This window comes from Pinus tabuliformis, chromosome 6, assembly GCF_031772625.1.
Source record: "Pinus tabuliformis cultivar Carrire ecotype Pingquan chromosome 6, CPIR1, whole genome shotgun sequence".
In the NCBI taxonomy this organism is placed as follows: domain Eukaryota; kingdom Viridiplantae; phylum Streptophyta; class Pinopsida; order Pinales; family Pinaceae; genus Pinus; species Pinus tabuliformis.
Window position 1 is genome coordinate 1,287,648,636 of NC_142292.1, and position 17,161 is coordinate 1,287,665,796.

Genomic DNA, 17,161 nt, shown 5'->3' on the forward strand with positions numbered 1-17,161 from the left:
AAACATGGATGGTGCATTTTGTTCCTAGGTAAAATCTGTGACACTGCCCACCTTGAACCAAGCAAGATTTGCAGTGGCAGTTCAACATTTTCTCAAGACAGGTTTGTTTGGTTTGTCCCTTGCTAGGTACAAGATTCATGCTAATTTTCATTCTGGCATATAAGTCTCTCGTGAATGACCTTGTGCAGGTCAGGTTCAATCCATCTCTGAAGTAAACAAAGAAGAATGCATTTTCATGTTTCCTTGGGTTCAGCATATCCAAATAGAGCTTGGTAAATTCATCTATTTTGATCACTTAACGAAATACCTGTCTCTATAATTAATTTCTGGTTTGGAATGTGTTTCAGTTCCGATTAAGAAGCTCATGATGACATATTGCTAGATGCAGGTGCAGTAGTTGCTGATGCTTTTCAAGATTCTAGGGAATTTCTTGCTACAAAAGCTATGTTTAAGGTTGGTACAAACTTCAAATCCATACTTCTTTAGATTATGAGGGGAAATAACTCATTTATAACATCCCATTGGATTAAAGCGATCCTAGGCTGGCTAGAAGTCGAGAGATTTGGTTGCAGGCTTCTTCAGGTGAGAAATTTAGATACAGGCTGGCTTTGGCTGACCTAAGGTTTAAGCTTGAGCAAAAGGCCACCCTTGTTAATGATTTTCTTGTATTAGTTTGGGATCAAGACCAATCATCATAGACCTTGAGAAGCCTTGATCTACCAGACATTTTCTCTTCGGGAGGCTGAGACTGAGGAAAACTTCATATTCAGGTGTCCCATTCACTACATATCTGGGTGGATCCTTGTTTGTTTTCTACTGCTATCCAGACCATAGATGCTTGGAATTATATCTTAGGGGAGGCAGCTGCATTTAAATGTCAAACCTTGAGTGGTTCATCCAGACCTATTAGGGTGATCACCTCTTTCTTCTGCCCTATATCTGCCTTTGGCAGGGTTATCCACCCTGCAGATTCATTGATGCTGGAACTGTTTTAGACAGAATAACTAGATGGTGTTCCCTCTCATAAACGACCTGAAGGCAGGTTCACTCGAGTCTTCTTTACTGAGCAAAGGGGGTTAATTGCTCACTCTTTTTTCTGTCATAGATCCTAAGTCACCAGGTTCGTGTTGGTGTTCAAGTTCGGATTTGGTGACCTTGAAATTCGAATAAAGTTTGGCACCTAAAATTTTGCGATAAAGTTCGACATAAAATTTGACATATAGAAATTTGAAAAAAAAAATGTATATATATATATATATATATATAAAACAATTTAAAGTCAAATTCAAAGTCCATAATGCACATTGCAAACACATAAGATTATTGCTCAAACATTTAAATGAAAATCATTTCCACATAATTTTATAAACCATGAAAGCGAGTGCCAATAAAGAATCAACTTCCATACATGTAACATAGTAAACAAGGTGAGAAATTCATCATAGACATTCGCACCTATATCAAATTCAACCAAACCATGGGCCATATCAGATTTCATATATTGAAAAACAATCTGATAAAAAAGTATTCAAATATATTAACTCAAAAGTTTAAAGTAGCTTGGTTGTTTTAGAAAATTGTTCATGCAAAAGGTAAGCTAGAAATCTAAAACAGGGACACAAGTTTTATTCTTGATGTTCCTGTGGCCCACTTGTTATATCAAAAAGTTCTGTATCATCAAGGGCAGTAGGAGCTGTGAATCCGCTAGATGCTTCAGCATCAGATTCATCACTCAATTCCCAATCAGTGTCACTATCAATGTACAAATCAGCTTCATCCATTGATGCATTTGGAACAGGATCAATCCACGAAGTAGAAGAATTGGATGACTCTTTAGGCACATTTTTTAAAGCCAACTGCAAGTTACTACGAACATGAACAAGATCTTCTAATCTTCTAGATAACAATCTATTTCTTTTCTTGGAATGAGTGTGGTCAAAGGAACTCCAATTCTTTCACATGCTGATGCACTTGATCCCTGGCTTAAGATACGAATTGCAAAATTTTGCAATTCTGGTGCCCCTGAACCATAAATTCCCACCATGCTGCTAGATCACTTCTGCTCCTATCATACTTTGCTGATTGTGTTCCAAATAACCCCCCTTCTAACCTGTATGCCCTCAACTGACTTCTGATCAAACCTGCAATTTCTAGATCTGGATTTAGCTTCTCAATAGCCTGGATAAGTCCACTCATGACTTCTTCATCCCTATGTCTTTGTAACCCAAACAATCTAGGGTCCAAATAGCATGCTGCTGCATGTGATGGACTATGCATCATCTTCCATCTTTGATCAATTAAATCCCATATCTCCTAGTAATCAGCTTCCATATTATTTAAAGCACTTGCAATGGTCTCTTTGCAACGATCAATGCTTTCATAAACAAAACCCATACAAGGTTTGTCACAATTGTGGCACATATTTTTAGAACCTTGTTTGCATTTTCCCAAAAGCCATTATTGAGCACTATTTGTTCAACCTTTTCCCCTTAGTTTCTTTTGAAAGGGTAGATCTCTCCCACTCAGTATTGCAAAAAACTGTGCTTAGGCTCGCTTTTTTTTCAACAACTCTTTTCAGAGTAATATAAAAAGTGGCAAACCTTGTATCACAAGGCCTCAACAACTCTTTTGATGCATTCTTCCTATATATGCTCAAAGCGAGATGATGGTTGATGATGAAGTTTGCAATTGTTTGGGATTTTCGGATTGTCTCATTGACCCAAGGAAATTTGGCTAAGTCATGCAACATTAAATCGATGCAGTGAGTTGCACAAGCGGTCCGATAAATGTGATTATACTTTTCCATATTCAGCTTCTCTGCACCTACATAATTTGATGCATTATCTGTAATAACATGGACCACATTTTCCTCCCCAACCTCTTGAATCGCTTCATCCAAAATTCCAAAAATAAATTATGATATCTTCACTCGATCCATTGCATTTACTGCCTTCAAGAAAAGTACCCCTTGAGGACTATAAACAAGCACATTGATCAATGGGCGATGACACAAATCTGACTAACCATCACTCAAAATTGTGCATCCTATAAGCTTCCAAGACTCTTTAATCTAAACCAACTTTCCTGTCACTCTGTCTTTTGTTTTCTTTAGCAAAGTTGTCCTTAAAGCTTCAGATCTGGGAGGAACATAGCCCTTCCCAAAATCAATGGCCTTGTTAATTACATTTTTAAAATATGGACTCCTCACCACATTAAAGGGAATTGCACATGCATAAAAGAATTCTGCAACATCATCAACTTCTTGTTTCTCAACAGGTTTCTAGAATTGATTTAATGTTTTGGTTCCACCTGTTTTTACTTGAGTAGAACTTGATCCACCAATGGTTCAGATTGAATTAATGGTGTTGGAGGAAGACCTTGCAATCTCCCTCTCAATTCTTTGCTTCTTATTTTCCCTTTACTGCTTTTCCATCTTTGAAGTGAAATAGTTTTTCTCCATTGTGTTTTTTTGTTCATCAGAGATCTTAGTGCAGCCTTCAACACCACCTCCACTTCCATTGTTAATACTGAGAAGGTGATCCACTGCTCTAGTTAAAGAGCTAATGAATTGATGTCCACACAACTGACACAAAAGATATTTCCCCTCTTTTTTGACAAAATTCCATGCTACAGTAGTTGATTTTGGGGGTGCCATTGAAATTTGAAGGTTCTGAACTTCTGATTATTGAAGACTGAGGTGAAGGCTTGAAGCGTTTGCAATTATTTTTTAATTTACAGTATAATTAATTTTATATTTTTTTTTGCAGAATGAAATTATGAAAGTTTGAAACTATAATTTAGAAAATAAATTTTAAGAGTCTGGATCTCTCAAGCTGAAGCTTGAGAGTCTAGACACTATATGAAAAAAACTAGTAAATTGTAATTTGTGACTTACTGATAAATTGTATTGAACTGATAAAAAATAAATGTGTATTTTAATTTTTGACTTACTTGGAGGCTGGAGTCTGGACAGTGTGGCTTGCTAGAGGCTACTTGAAGGTGGCTCACTGCTCTGTTAGAACTGCAACCCTCAACAGAACTGTGTATGCGTGCAGTGTGCCACTGTGCAGGAGGCCGAGCTGTGTAGCAGTTGGATGCGTTGTGTATGTCGTTGTGTTGCATTGGTCACCTGTAGGCTGTGTATGCCGACGTTGAGACTTGGAAACCCGTCGAAAACCCTTTGAAAACCCGTGGAGAGTTGTGTATGCTGTGGACTATTCACGGTTCTGTTTTCATGTTTATGGCCACTGTGTTTTATGGTCACGGGTTTGTTTATAAAACAAAACACATAACCCACGAGTTGCAAATTGGAACAAAACCAAACCCACGGGCCCGCAAACAATGAAACCTATTTTTTTTTTTAATTTTTAAACAACAAAAAGGCTCACATATCTATATATATATATATATATATATATATATTTTTTTTTTTTTCACTTCTGGTTCACGGATACCGTGGTCAATGGGTAGCCGCGACATCCAGGGTTGTTCAACACTGAGTGGACGCACCCGAAGGCATCAACACCCCTCGGCCTATTTACTGACCTAACCCCAAGAGCTTTCGGGATTCGACCCTGTGACCTCCCATTGGCGAGGCACTTGATTTGACCGATTGAGCTAACTCTTGGGGCTTATATCTATATATATATATATATATATATATATATATATATATATATATTTGAAACGGAGAAAAAACGGATACAAACGAATGTAATGGCGTTTTTTAATTAAAGTTCGACATTTTTTTCGTCATTTTGTTCGTGTTCGGCATTTTATTCGAGTTCAGGATTTTGTTCGGCGAACTTGAACGAATAAATTCGAATTCGGTTGAAGTTCAGCGAATTTCGAATTTATTCGTTCAAGTTCGCCAAACTCGGTGACTAAGCATAGATCTCATAGGCAGAAGTACATTACTAATTTTTTTTCTCTTTTAGGATCCATTTACCCTTGGATGTGAGGAGAGATTTAATGAGGTTTTCTTGGTTTCCTGTTGGGCTATGCTAGCCCTAGTCACTCTTTGGACCACAATATTAGGTGCTGCATCAGAACCTTTGTAGTGGGAGACAGACCTATTTGCTCTGTTTCTTCTGATATTGAAACATATTGAGTGCTTGACCTTTGTCTGGTGGTTATGGAATCTGCATACTCTCTTTGCATATTTCTACAGGACTGCTTTCATCTATATTGTTCATTGTTTCCCTCTTCTGCTATCTACATATCAACCTTGTTGTTTTTTGGGTTACCCTTTTCAAGATCCCTTGTTTTGTCTGTTGTATAGTCTTAGTTTATCTCGGTAGCCAGGAGATGCATTAGGTAGTCTTTTCGTTGTTTTTATTACTTACTGATCTTTCAAGTCCCATTCACCTATTCTGGTGATTGGTCATTTTTGGACATTAATTTCTTTTCATTTGATTTAGAAAAATTAAAGGATAGGAAGTGTTGTTTCTGGGACTGTTCTCATCGGTAAGGTTTCTCACCTTTTTTCTTTATGTTTTTTTCTCCTAGTGGGTTGTCCTAGTTGGACCCCCAGTATTGTATATATTATAAATGAAAAACTTCCCAAACCCTAAAAAAGTAAAAAAATTTTAGAGACAAGTATAATTTTTGAGGAGTGAGTTGTGAGCAAAGTTTGTATATAGGAAGTCAGAGGAATTTGTATTTAGCCTGGAAATCCTTCAGTACTTAATCTCTGAGACCTGTTGGGGAAGCCTCCCTTGTGGGGATAATATCCATCCACAAAACAACAAGAGAACAACCACTAAGGTGATGGTGGTGGCTGCTCTTATTATTGCCCTTCATCTAGCATGCCTAGTGAGGCTTTGCATTGTTGATTTTTAAGTGCAATTAAAGATAAGCACAATTGTCTGCCGGATAATTACTTCCAATGCTACAATTTATCTTCTTAGCACATTCAGATCATTAAGCAATTACACTTAAAAAATTTCAACCATAAATACAGTAGGGCAGTAGAGATCACAGTAAAATAAAGATGCACAAAAGACACAAAATTTACCATGGGAAAACCCAAACCAGGGGAAAAACCCAACAACCTTTTCTTAGGAGAAATTGTCGAATTCAATCAATTTGCACATCTGAATTCCAGTCAAATATAGTCAAAATAACATACCACTTTCCAAGTCAAATCTGGTCAAAGGAAAGAGAGTCAAATTTCTGATCAACAAGTCAAACTTGGTCAACAGGACGAATTTCAGCCTTCTTCTGATCCTGGTCAACTGTAGTCAAAAGGGCCGAATTTTGTCCTTGCAACTCTGAAATTTTTGGTCAAACTGATACAGTTGATCTGTGGTCAATACTGGTCAAAGTAGGCTTGGTAAACTTAGAAAATCTGCCCAGAAATTCGGTGAATGTCCAGTCAAATATTTCTAGAATATTCAGCTTCTTGTCGCACAGAATGTCTAGGCATCGCGACAACGACTCAGATCAGGGGCTGCCACCCTGATCCCCAATCTCTCCATTTAAGCTGTCTCCCTACAGCAGGCTAAGGGGGGTAGACCCTATGGAAAAATGGAATGAAGAAGAACTTGTTGGGAACCAACCAGTTTAGGAGACACAGTGAAGCGATCAAGTACTTGATTAAGATTTAGCAAGACTTATAGGATTTGATTAGATTTTAAACGATTGATACCGGTGCCTTATGGAGTCAATGATTTTGCTAGGGAAATTAAGACCAAGTAATCGATTAGCAACTGCTGTTTAGATGAATGACTATCTTATATGAAATGTAGATCGTAAAGCTAATGTGAGATGCAAGAATCTTGGTTAATTTTAGTTAAATGCCTACTTAAGTGTGAATCCTTTGATCCTTTTTGTGTTGAGCTTGATTTTATAGTAATTGGCAGAGAGAAGATAAGGCGTGGCACACTAAGGTGTGATTAACGATACCTCTCCTGAAAATCTAACATACCAGGTGCCTCCGACGCTGCAGAGAGTTGTGGCTCTGACGACTGCAAGGTCACCGTTTTAAGTACTATTAAAAGCAGGTTTCTCAAACAAAGATGGATGGATATCTATGTCTTTATCGACCAAGCTTATGTTGATTTGGGGTAGCATCGGTTGTGCTCTAGCAACGAAATTTGGTGGAGAGGTTGGGGCACATGAGATCTCCAATACCCAGAAAGGGTTTGGGCAGATTCTAAATAGTTCAGGAGATATTAAAATAATTAATATTTTTAATGGAGTCCCTAAGTCTAAACTTAGGGAAAATAAAATATTAATGTGTATTAATATGAAACTGTGTTAGAATGGTCCAAAAGACGTGGATCAAGCAAGATCTAATCTTAGCCGTTGATTAGGGACTTAATCTCGGCCGTTGATATGTCAATAGGAAAAGTATAAGAGGAGGCTTGAGGGTCATTTGCAGAATACACCAGAGTGATTAGTCATTCTATTCTCTAGAGCGGGGTTTGCTAAGAGAGATAGAATTAGTGACTGAGAGATGCAGCTGAGGGGCATTTGAGTACAGAGAGACAGAGAGGTAGAGATAGTGCAGGGAGAGCAGTGCAGTAGCCAGGGAGAGTGACGCAGAGCTAGCCAAGTCTCATGCAGGGCCACGCAGAGGCAGCCGGGAGTTGCACAGAGCCTTAGAGAGGCCAGCGTTGCTGATGCAGAGGGCCAAAGGGCTGACGCAGGGCCTCCTAAGGCTGAAGCAGACCCATCTGGGGTGACGCAGGGGCAGCGCTAGGCAGAGAGGGGCTGACGCAGTCCAGAGAGAGGCTGACGCTGGGGTTTCAGGGGCAGATTTGTGCTGAGTAGCTGCCGGAAGGTTTATTCGGGGTTTCAGCCAGGAGATTTGTCAGAAGTTGAAAGGTATTACTGCCAACGAAATTCTCCATTGGGTAGGCCAGTTTTGGCACCCAGATTGTACTCTGATATTGCTTAATAAGAAAACCCTCAAATAGATGCTCCGATTTTCCTACATTGGGTTTTTCCAAGGACATTAGTCCAAAAATAATGGTGTCATATGGTGTGATTGTTTCTGTTTCCTTTAGTTGCTGATATGTAATATGTTGAGCATGTACTAGTGTTTATTTTCAGTATTTTCATTGTAAATAACTTGTTAAGTAAAATAACAAGTAGGTAGGAAAAAATCAGAGAAAGTGCATGGAGGGTTTCTAACTAAGTAAACTTAGAAACTTCAACAAGGTATCAGAGCGTGATTGCAGATCACAGGAGGACTAAGGACATCAGCCGAGCAGAGCGATAGCAGCAGAAAATAGCTATCCCGAGGTGACAGAAGTTGTTTCTTGCAGAGCAACAGGGAAGGGTGACGCAGTGCCTATATCATCAAAGGTGAGCCGGGAAGAGGCAACACAGAGGCTAAGGAAGGCAAAGGGAGGCTCACGCAGAGCCACACAGTAGCTGGGAGGGCTGACGCATTTGGCTAAGGAGGTCGGGTTGCTGGTGCCGGGATTGCGCAGAGCCTAGGAGCTCTCAGCTTCGGGTTGTTGGGGTTTGGAAGGTTGTGGGAATATTGCAGAGTGGAGCTGGTGAGGTACTGTAGTCAGAACAATACCTGACAGAGCAAGGCTAAGAGGAGTTGCTATCGAGGGTTTCTAGCCGAGGAACTCGGATCAGTGGTGCGGTTGCACAAGATGATCAAAGTAGGGGGCATCTCCACAACGACAAAAGGATTTCCAGGAGGGAAATTAGGACTCAGAGGGAGTCCAGAAGAGAACTTCTAGATAGGAAGTAGAGACTCAGAGGAGTCAAACAGAGAACTTCTAGGAGGGAAGTAGAGGAGCATAATGGCACTACATGGAGTAAGAGACCAGGATAGACTGGACGTAGCATCGAAATTCGCAGTCTGGAAGGCCAGAATATTATCCGTACTTGACAAAAATCGTGTCAAGAACATCGCCTTGAAGGTAATAGCTATCTTAGTTGACCCCAATGATAATGACAAGTATGAGGAGGCAATGGCGAGGGCCAAGAGCATCATCCTTGACGGGGTCAAGGATCATGTAGTACCACACATAGCCGAGAAGGAAATGACATTTGAGATGTGGGAGGCTCTCAAGAAATTGTACTAGCATACTTCTGTGTAGAGAAGAATTCTACTAGAGAATTAGTTGAGGTCGTATTAGATGAAGAAGGGAGAACCGATTGACACCTTCCTTGGAGGACTGAATGAGATCTGAGATCAGTTGACTGCTATAGAAGCGACACCGGATCAGGAGTTGATGGTGAGGACAACCCTAAATGTTGTCTCAGAAGATTGGGAGTTATTTGTCCATAGTATACTGGGCAGAGGGACTCTCCCACCTTGGGACGAGATGTGGGCGACTCTTCGCCAGGAAGAAATCAGACAATAGTCGAAGATGGGTAGGAGCAACAAGGGGATCAAAGTCAAGCAGGAGGAAGAAGATGTTGCCCTAGCATCTGAGGAAAAGCAGGAAAAGCGGAAGAATAAGGATCTCTCCAAGATCAAGTGCTTCCATTGTGGGGAGTTGGGTCATTATGCGACCTAGTGTCCAAGGAAGAAGAGTAAGGGAGAGTCTTCCGAGACTAAGGTAGTGCCAACAAGGGCAGAGAAGGAAGTTTTGACAGACGATGACTATGCCATGAGTGCACATGCACCACTTGAGCGGAAGTGGGGAGACATCGAGCTATAGTTAGGCAGACTATAGGTGATGAGGGGCAGGATCCTCGAGGTACCCAACCTCTTGGACTAGAACTTGCTACGGGAGCCCCCAAGAGGAGTAGCAGGACTAGCTGAGTCGGGTAGAGACGGATGCGGATGAAGCGACAGAGAGTGCAACAATGCAGGAGTCTCGAGACAGCGCAAGGCTAGCAGGTTGCAGCAGTGCGAGAGGCATAGGAGTGTTGCACCAGTGTAGGATGGCACAGAGAGGTGTGCAACGGTGCGAGATGCAGGGAGTTGTTGCAGCAGTGCAGAGGTCAAAGAGGGAGCACTTGTCAGCGACAGAGGGAGCTTCAGCATCAGGAGGGTGTCTCTAGCCCAACAAGGAGGTCAGATTGGGAGATCAGTTACTTACTTCTCAGTAACTGAGTTGCAGTACAGCAGTGGGTAGCACGATGCATCATAATGAGAGGAGGTGTAGTGCAAATGCAGTGCTAGGAGAAAGGACCAACAACAGCACGGATGCAGAGGGAGCTGTCGTACAGATGCAACAGTGGCAATGATGAAACCATGGGCAGCAGTACAGGATGCAACAGTGCCAAGGATGTTTGGCAGGGAGGCTTAGCATTAGCATAGGTACTGATGCCGGATGATCAGAGTAATAATCAGTGAGGAGTATTGCTAGAGCACAGTACTCGCTAAGAGGAAATGTTGATTTGGGGTAGCATTAGATGTGCTCTAGCCGCAAAATTTGGTGGAGAGGTTGGGGCACATGAGATTTTCAATACCTAGGAAGGGTTTGGGTAGATTCTAAACAGTTCAAGAGATATTAAAATAATTAATATTTTTAATGGAGTCCCTAAGTTCCTAAGTCTAGACTTAGGGAAAATAAAGTGTTAATGTGTATTAATATGAAACTGTGTTAGAATGGTCCAAAAGACATGGATCAAGCCAGATCTAATCTTAACTGTTAATTAGGGACTTAATCTCGGCCGTTGATATGTCAACAGCATAAGTATAAGTGGAGGCTTGAGGGTCACTTGGAGAATACACCAGAGTGATTAGTCATTCTATTCTCTAGAGTGGGGTTTGCTAAGAGAGATAGAATTATTGATCGGGAGATGCGATTGAGGAGCATTTGAGTACAAAGAGACAGACAGGCGGAGATAGTGCCGGGAGAGCAGCGCAGTAGCCGGGGAGAGTGACGCAGAGCCAACCAGGGCTCACGCAGAGGCAGCCAGGAGCTGCGCAGAGCCTTAGAGGCCAGCGTTGCTGACGCAGAGGGCCAGAGGGCTGACATAGGGCCTCCTAAGGTTGATGCAGACCCATCCTGGGTGACGCAGGGCCAACATTGGGCAGAGAGGGGCTGACGCAGTCTAGAGAGAGGCTGACGCTGGGGTTTCAGGGGCAGATTTGTGTTGAATAGCTGTCAGAAGGTTTAACCAAGGTTTTAGCCAGGAGATTTGTCAAAAACTGAGAGGTATTACTGCCAAGGAAATTCTCTATTGGGTAGGCCAGTTTCGGCACCCAGATTGTACTTTGATATTGCTTAATAAGAAAACCCTTAGATATTTGCACCGATTTTCCCACATTGGATTTTTTCGGGGACATTAGTCCAAAAATAATGGTGTCATATGGTGTGATTGTTTCTGTTTCATTTATTTGCTGATCTGTAATATGTTGAGCATGCACTAGTATTTATTTTCAGTATTTACATTGTAAATAACTTGTTAAGTAAAATAACAAGTAGGTAGGAATAAATCAGAGAAAGTGCATGGAGGGATTCTAACTAAGTAAACTTAGAAACTTCAACATCTTATGCTTGGAAGTAAATTTTATATGCAAAGCTAACTTATATGCAAATGCACCAGAAGATGAGATGAAGTTAGACTTGAGGATTAGAAAACACTTGTGTCACAGAAGTCCTCAATCACCAAAATTAGAAGTTCGCTTTATGGATGAAGACTTAAAAATAAACCCCTGAAAATATTACAATTAAACTGCAAGCTTATTCCAAATCTTTGTGATACAATTATAGCTCAAAGAGAACAAAAAACTTCTTTGCAATTTAATATCAATGTCAACAGATGTTCACAAGTACTTAGCTTAGGAAACAAAGATATGTGATCTATGATAATTCCAAGACAAAGCACTTTAACAATTACTTGAAAATATTCACAATATATATAACATCTAACACACATCAAATAATTGAAGCAATGATGATCAATTTTAGTAGATGCAAAATATTCTAGCAATTAAATTTCTAGAGATCCAAATACTTTAAAACAACATGAAATTTAAATGTTGATCAATTCACAATCCTAGAATTAAAATGATTTATGTTTAGTGACCCAAATCTAGGAAAATTTACCACTTTCCTATAGTTAATCTTTAGATAAAAAAAGTTCAAGCTTGTTTAACTATAGAGAAATGAAAAATGTTATTACCAGTGTTGATAATATCTCCGATATCTCGGCGATATTCGTAAATATCGCGCGATTTTCTTGAAAACGAGATATCGGCTGGAAAATATCGCGCGATTTTCTCATTTTGAAAATCTCGCGAGAAATCCGAGATTTCGGCGATATTTTTATAAAAATCGCGCGACGATGGTGAATATCGCCGGCAGAGTTTATAAATTGGGTTTTTGTTTACCGTCAAAGCGTCATTTGATTTTCGTGAGCTGGAGAGTCGAGACGCTGCGAGTGCGAACAGTGCGGAGGGTTTGAACTTTGGCTGCGAAGGAGGGTTTACAGCGGCCAGCCTACAGGTATGCACGTCATTCTATATGCATGGAGAGTCGAGACTATATACGCACAGTCTATAACTTATTACAGTGATCGCATGGTTTGTCTTCTACAGTCATCACATCTATATTTTGTGGCTTGTATTCTACATTGATTGCATGGCTCTTATTTATCCCACATATGTTATCTATGGCTTGCCTCTATTCTGTGAGCATTGCTCATATACAGTGGCAACGATTATTCTGTTACACAGTGGCAAAGATTACTTTGTCTCGCATTGAAATTATACAGGAGCAACGATTGATAAAAGCTTGATAGTGACATAGAGAAATGGCGTTGACTCTACATGGCAGTAAAACTTGGCATATCAATGACTATGACCTTGCTATATGATGACAATGGCAGAGTAATCTATATGACAACAAGATCGAAACCTACATGATAAACTTTTGACATATAATATCCTCAATGTATACACTGCCTGTAGCAGCCAAATCGCAGTCCTCTAACGCTGTTATTGAATACATTTATATTTTATGATTTTAATGTCTTTTGACTCTTTTCTACATAGCTTGACTAGGGTCCTTTGTGTGAAGATTGCAGATTACATAAATGATATTTATTATTTATTATTGACTATGACACATAGATTTGAAAACCTTGTGACTGTCCTTAATATTTTCAGAAGCATGTGATCACAGATAGCAAACACAATAAAAGATGCCTATTTGTGACTGATAAGGCTACCCTGCTACCGTAGTCTCCACTTTAACTGATCAGTGAGATGAAGATCACAAGCAAACCCATGCTCAACTTGCAGATGCACTGAAAGTGACTCTAAGGCCTGTGTTATCTCCTTAGTTAATAACTTAATCCCTTTGCTTTTGAGGGTCAACAAGTAACCAACATCATGATCAAAGTAATAGATGCTGTATAGGTAGCAATGAGCATATTACTCTGCTGCCAAAGTTAGCATACCTGTAAACCTGTATAAAGATATGGCTGAACCTGTATTTTAATTTTTGTTTGAGTCCTTGATTGGACAATTATCAATTTATCACTATCAGGGATCAACAGGATTTGGTATCGCCTTTGAAGTTTGATGTATCATTTCTATTTGACATCATATATATCAGTGTTTTCTTCATATTTATGTGCCAATGTGTTTAGTTCATGTTGTTATTGCTTTATATGTTTAGAAATCTGAAAAAAATGAATATATTATGCATTTTTTATGCTTGCCGATATTTGCCGATATTTTGCCGATATTTTCGCCGATATTTCCGATAAGATATTTTCCGGACCCTCGCCGATATTTTCTCGATACCGATATTATCAACACTGGTTAATACCACAAAAGTTCTCTTTAGATTTTACCCCTAGCACAAAAAGAACACCAAGGAAGAACTAAAGATTGACAATTTAATTAGCCTTTAGGAAATTTTTGATGTGCTAAGTTTTATGAAACAAGACTTAATGTGGTAAATGATTAATCAAGATCTTTCTTTTGAATATGACCAAAAGTAATCACACTGGTTTTATAATGTTTTTTTAAATTTTTTAATGGGCCAAAGGCCACATAAAAAAATTTAAAATTTTTAAATGTGAAAATTAATTTCGATTTATTTTCTAGTCACTAAAAATAAACTCTTTAGGTTTTTTCAATGTTTATAACTTTTTAAAATTTTTAGATTATTATTTTTTATAGATTTTTTTAAAGATTTTTTGGATTTTAATAAAAAAAATTAAAATGTCAAAGTCATGAAAATGAAAAAAATGTATAAAAGAAATAAAACAAAAGTAAAATCAAAATAAAAAGAAAAATTGAAAAAACCATCAGCTCAAAAAAATCGAATTTCAAAATTTAATTTTGTTTGTTTGTTTATGTTCTACATTTAAAATAAAAAAAAATAAATTCAAAATGAATTAGAACTAAAATACGTCAACCTAACCCTATCCTATTTAACTCAACTAATGCAAAAAGACAAAAAGAAAATAAAAAAAATTGAAATCGTAAAGTTTGCTTGCAGGTGCTACGGGAGTGGAAGAAACTGGACGGCGACGACAAGGAAGGAAAGATGCAGGGTGAGAGGCTACGAGGGGAGTGAGGGTGCAATGGCAGCACACAGATGGGAAAGGAGATCACGCGGAGAGGGAGCTTTTTGTTGCTGGTGATGCAGGTGAGGATTGCGGGCAGGGACGGGGTTTAGCGGATGATGAGCGTAAGGAGGAGGGCTGTGAGAAGAGGCTGCGTGCAGGTTTAGGAAGCTCGATGAACAACGGGGGTTTGAAGGTAGAAAACGCAAGTAGAACAGTGGGGCGAGGAGAAATCAACGACGACAAGGGTGGAGCAGCGAGGGTTTATGCAGTTACGTTGGGAGAAATATGCAGGTTTTGTTGAGAGGAGAATTGTGATGGCAGCGAAAGAGATTTTCGCAGGAAGGCAAAGGTGAATGACAAAAAAAGTCGAAATTTCCTAGAGACTAGAGAAACGTAGCACGAATAAAACCAAGGCAACAAAACAAATCCGAAGCTATTCTTTTGAAAACCCCAGGCAACAAAAATGATTTCAAAAGCCTCAAGAAGACAGCCCAAATTCAAGACAAACCCAGAAAAACGAATTTCACACTTCTGCTTCGGATTTATCAATGAAACCCTTGTAAAACTATTTCCAGATTTAAATTTTTTTAAAACCCTTGGACTGCAAAATAATACCCTGCAAAAATGGTTTTGAGGCCAGATCTTACCCTCTAGGGCCTAGATCTGGCTTCAAATCAAACTTCACCTTCAGATTCACAACCTGTACCGGAAAACAAAAACACCTAGAACTCAGATATACAAAAATAAATAAAACCCCAGGAACCTAAGTCAAAAAACCTAAAAACGTATAGATCTAAGCATAGGAATAACAACTGTATTAGATCTGGTGAGTGTGAGTCCAACTCTGCTCTCAGATGTGATAATCTAAGGCTCTTAGCAACCAAATTTATCAATTTAGCACATAAAAAAAATTAAACTTTTAAATTTTAAGTGAAGTGCTTGGCTCAAAACCCTTCATGCATCACCAATTTTTTTTTTTTATGATAAGCCTGGAATCAAATCAAGCTGGGCTCTTCAGAAAATACGAATTGGGAGTTGGTTGGTCCAACTGGAAATTTCCCTGAACGCCCGATGATCTAAAAATCCAAGACTTTCTTACAATACTCAATTGAACCATTAAAATAGAGTGAAAAAATGATAATAAAATTAAGATGAATAGAGATATGTACTATTACATTCAAAATTTAGATTATCACTTAAACCCTAGTGACTGAGCAAGATACCTGTACTCAAATCACTCTTCAGAAGCTATCACTAATGGCTAAAAAGAAATTTATGCATGAAAATGACACATCTTATAGTATTTCCATTAAGAGTAACATCGGCGAAAAATTAACCCCAAAGTCTTTCTTTATTCTTCATAAAAAAGATTACAAGAGAGCTTTTCACTTAGCACACGACTCAAAGTTCAGATGGATCAACTGACAAATGATCTCCTATTTAAAGATAAATATTCCAACGGCTAGTTCAGTTGATCCTCGTCAAAGCAATCTAAACCGTTGATGAGAATTAAAATTTCTTTTAATTTCATCCGTCGAAATATTAAATTCTTGAGGAAATTCGAATTTTTCAATTAAATGCATTTTAATTAACTCAAAAATAAAAATTTTGAGTTAATTTCGTCAAAAAATTGACTTTGACTTAAACCCCAAGGACCAAAGGCTTAAAATTTAGCAAAATAATTAATCCACCTTAGTCCCAGGACCTTTTAAAATTTGAATTTTAAAGGACCAACGAGTTTTTCCTTTGGAGAATTTAAACTTACCTAAGACTTAGAATTAATTAAATTTCAGGCTTATGATTTTAATTAATTTTTGGCCAGAAAATTTAATTAACCTATGAGGGGATAAATTATTTTTCCAACCCTCAAGACACTTTTACATCATAATTTTCATATCTTTTACATCATAAGAGGGAAAACCCATCTGAAACAGATCCTCACAGACTACCCTTTTTTGCAACACAAATATAATCCGGCAGAGCAAACGATTTGTAATAAAATAACCTAACCAAATAGTTAGGATTATTCCCAAATCACTTTTACATAGACTCAATCTATAAACTAGGACTCGCCTAAGATAACAGTGACAAGATACATTCCGGCTCTGGGGTAAGACTGAAGGAAAACTTTGCTGACCATCCGAGAATGAATCGCTGAGACAAAAAACCTCCCGGAATGAAGATCGTCACCAGAAAAGTAGGTTTACCCAAACAATTACATACATGACACGGATCTGCTGAGATTATTTACATCATATACATGCAGAATGGGTTTACATTATAACATGATTATCAGGCTGATGATGATAGCTGGATGACACAGACACATCGATCAGGCACTATTCCTTTTATGAAAAAAGGGGGTGTACTGCTATGGGTCATTGACATGTAGTGGTCAACATCTGGCTTTACTTGGGGACACGTTGTTGCACTGTAGGTATATGAGTATCCAGAATCTGCGTCCATGCAATACACAATATAACATAAGGAGCGTCCATTAAAAAATCATCATATAACATTAAGCACAGGAAAGATATAAGCTCCTCATTTATTAACTATCTAGTAACATGAAAAGTAAATCTAATCCTAAAACCACAATGAAATGCTGAAATGACAAGGTGTAGTGTTAGAAATACAATACAGAGGATGCCCCATGGCATCAAATGTCATCTATGAAGAATAGCTTGAGCATTTGGCCTTTTGCAAG

At 38.8% G+C, this 17,161-nt stretch overlaps 1 protein-coding gene across 3 annotated transcripts in view; it reads left to right on the forward strand.

Annotated features, from left to right (window-relative positions):
* Nucleotides 1-17,161, forward strand: part of LOC149263334 (protein root UVB sensitive 6-like) — a 307,969-nt gene that overhangs the window by 222,974 nt on the left and 67,834 nt on the right. For all 3 annotated transcript variants that reach the window (XM_089426133.1, XM_089426131.1, XM_089426139.1), the window contains 3 exons: nt 29-101; nt 189-272; nt 389-453. In XM_089426133.1, coding sequence (XP_089282259.1) covers nt 29-101; nt 189-272; nt 389-453 — 222 coding nt within the window. The remainder of the gene's footprint in view (nt 1-28; nt 102-188; nt 273-388; nt 454-17,161) is intronic.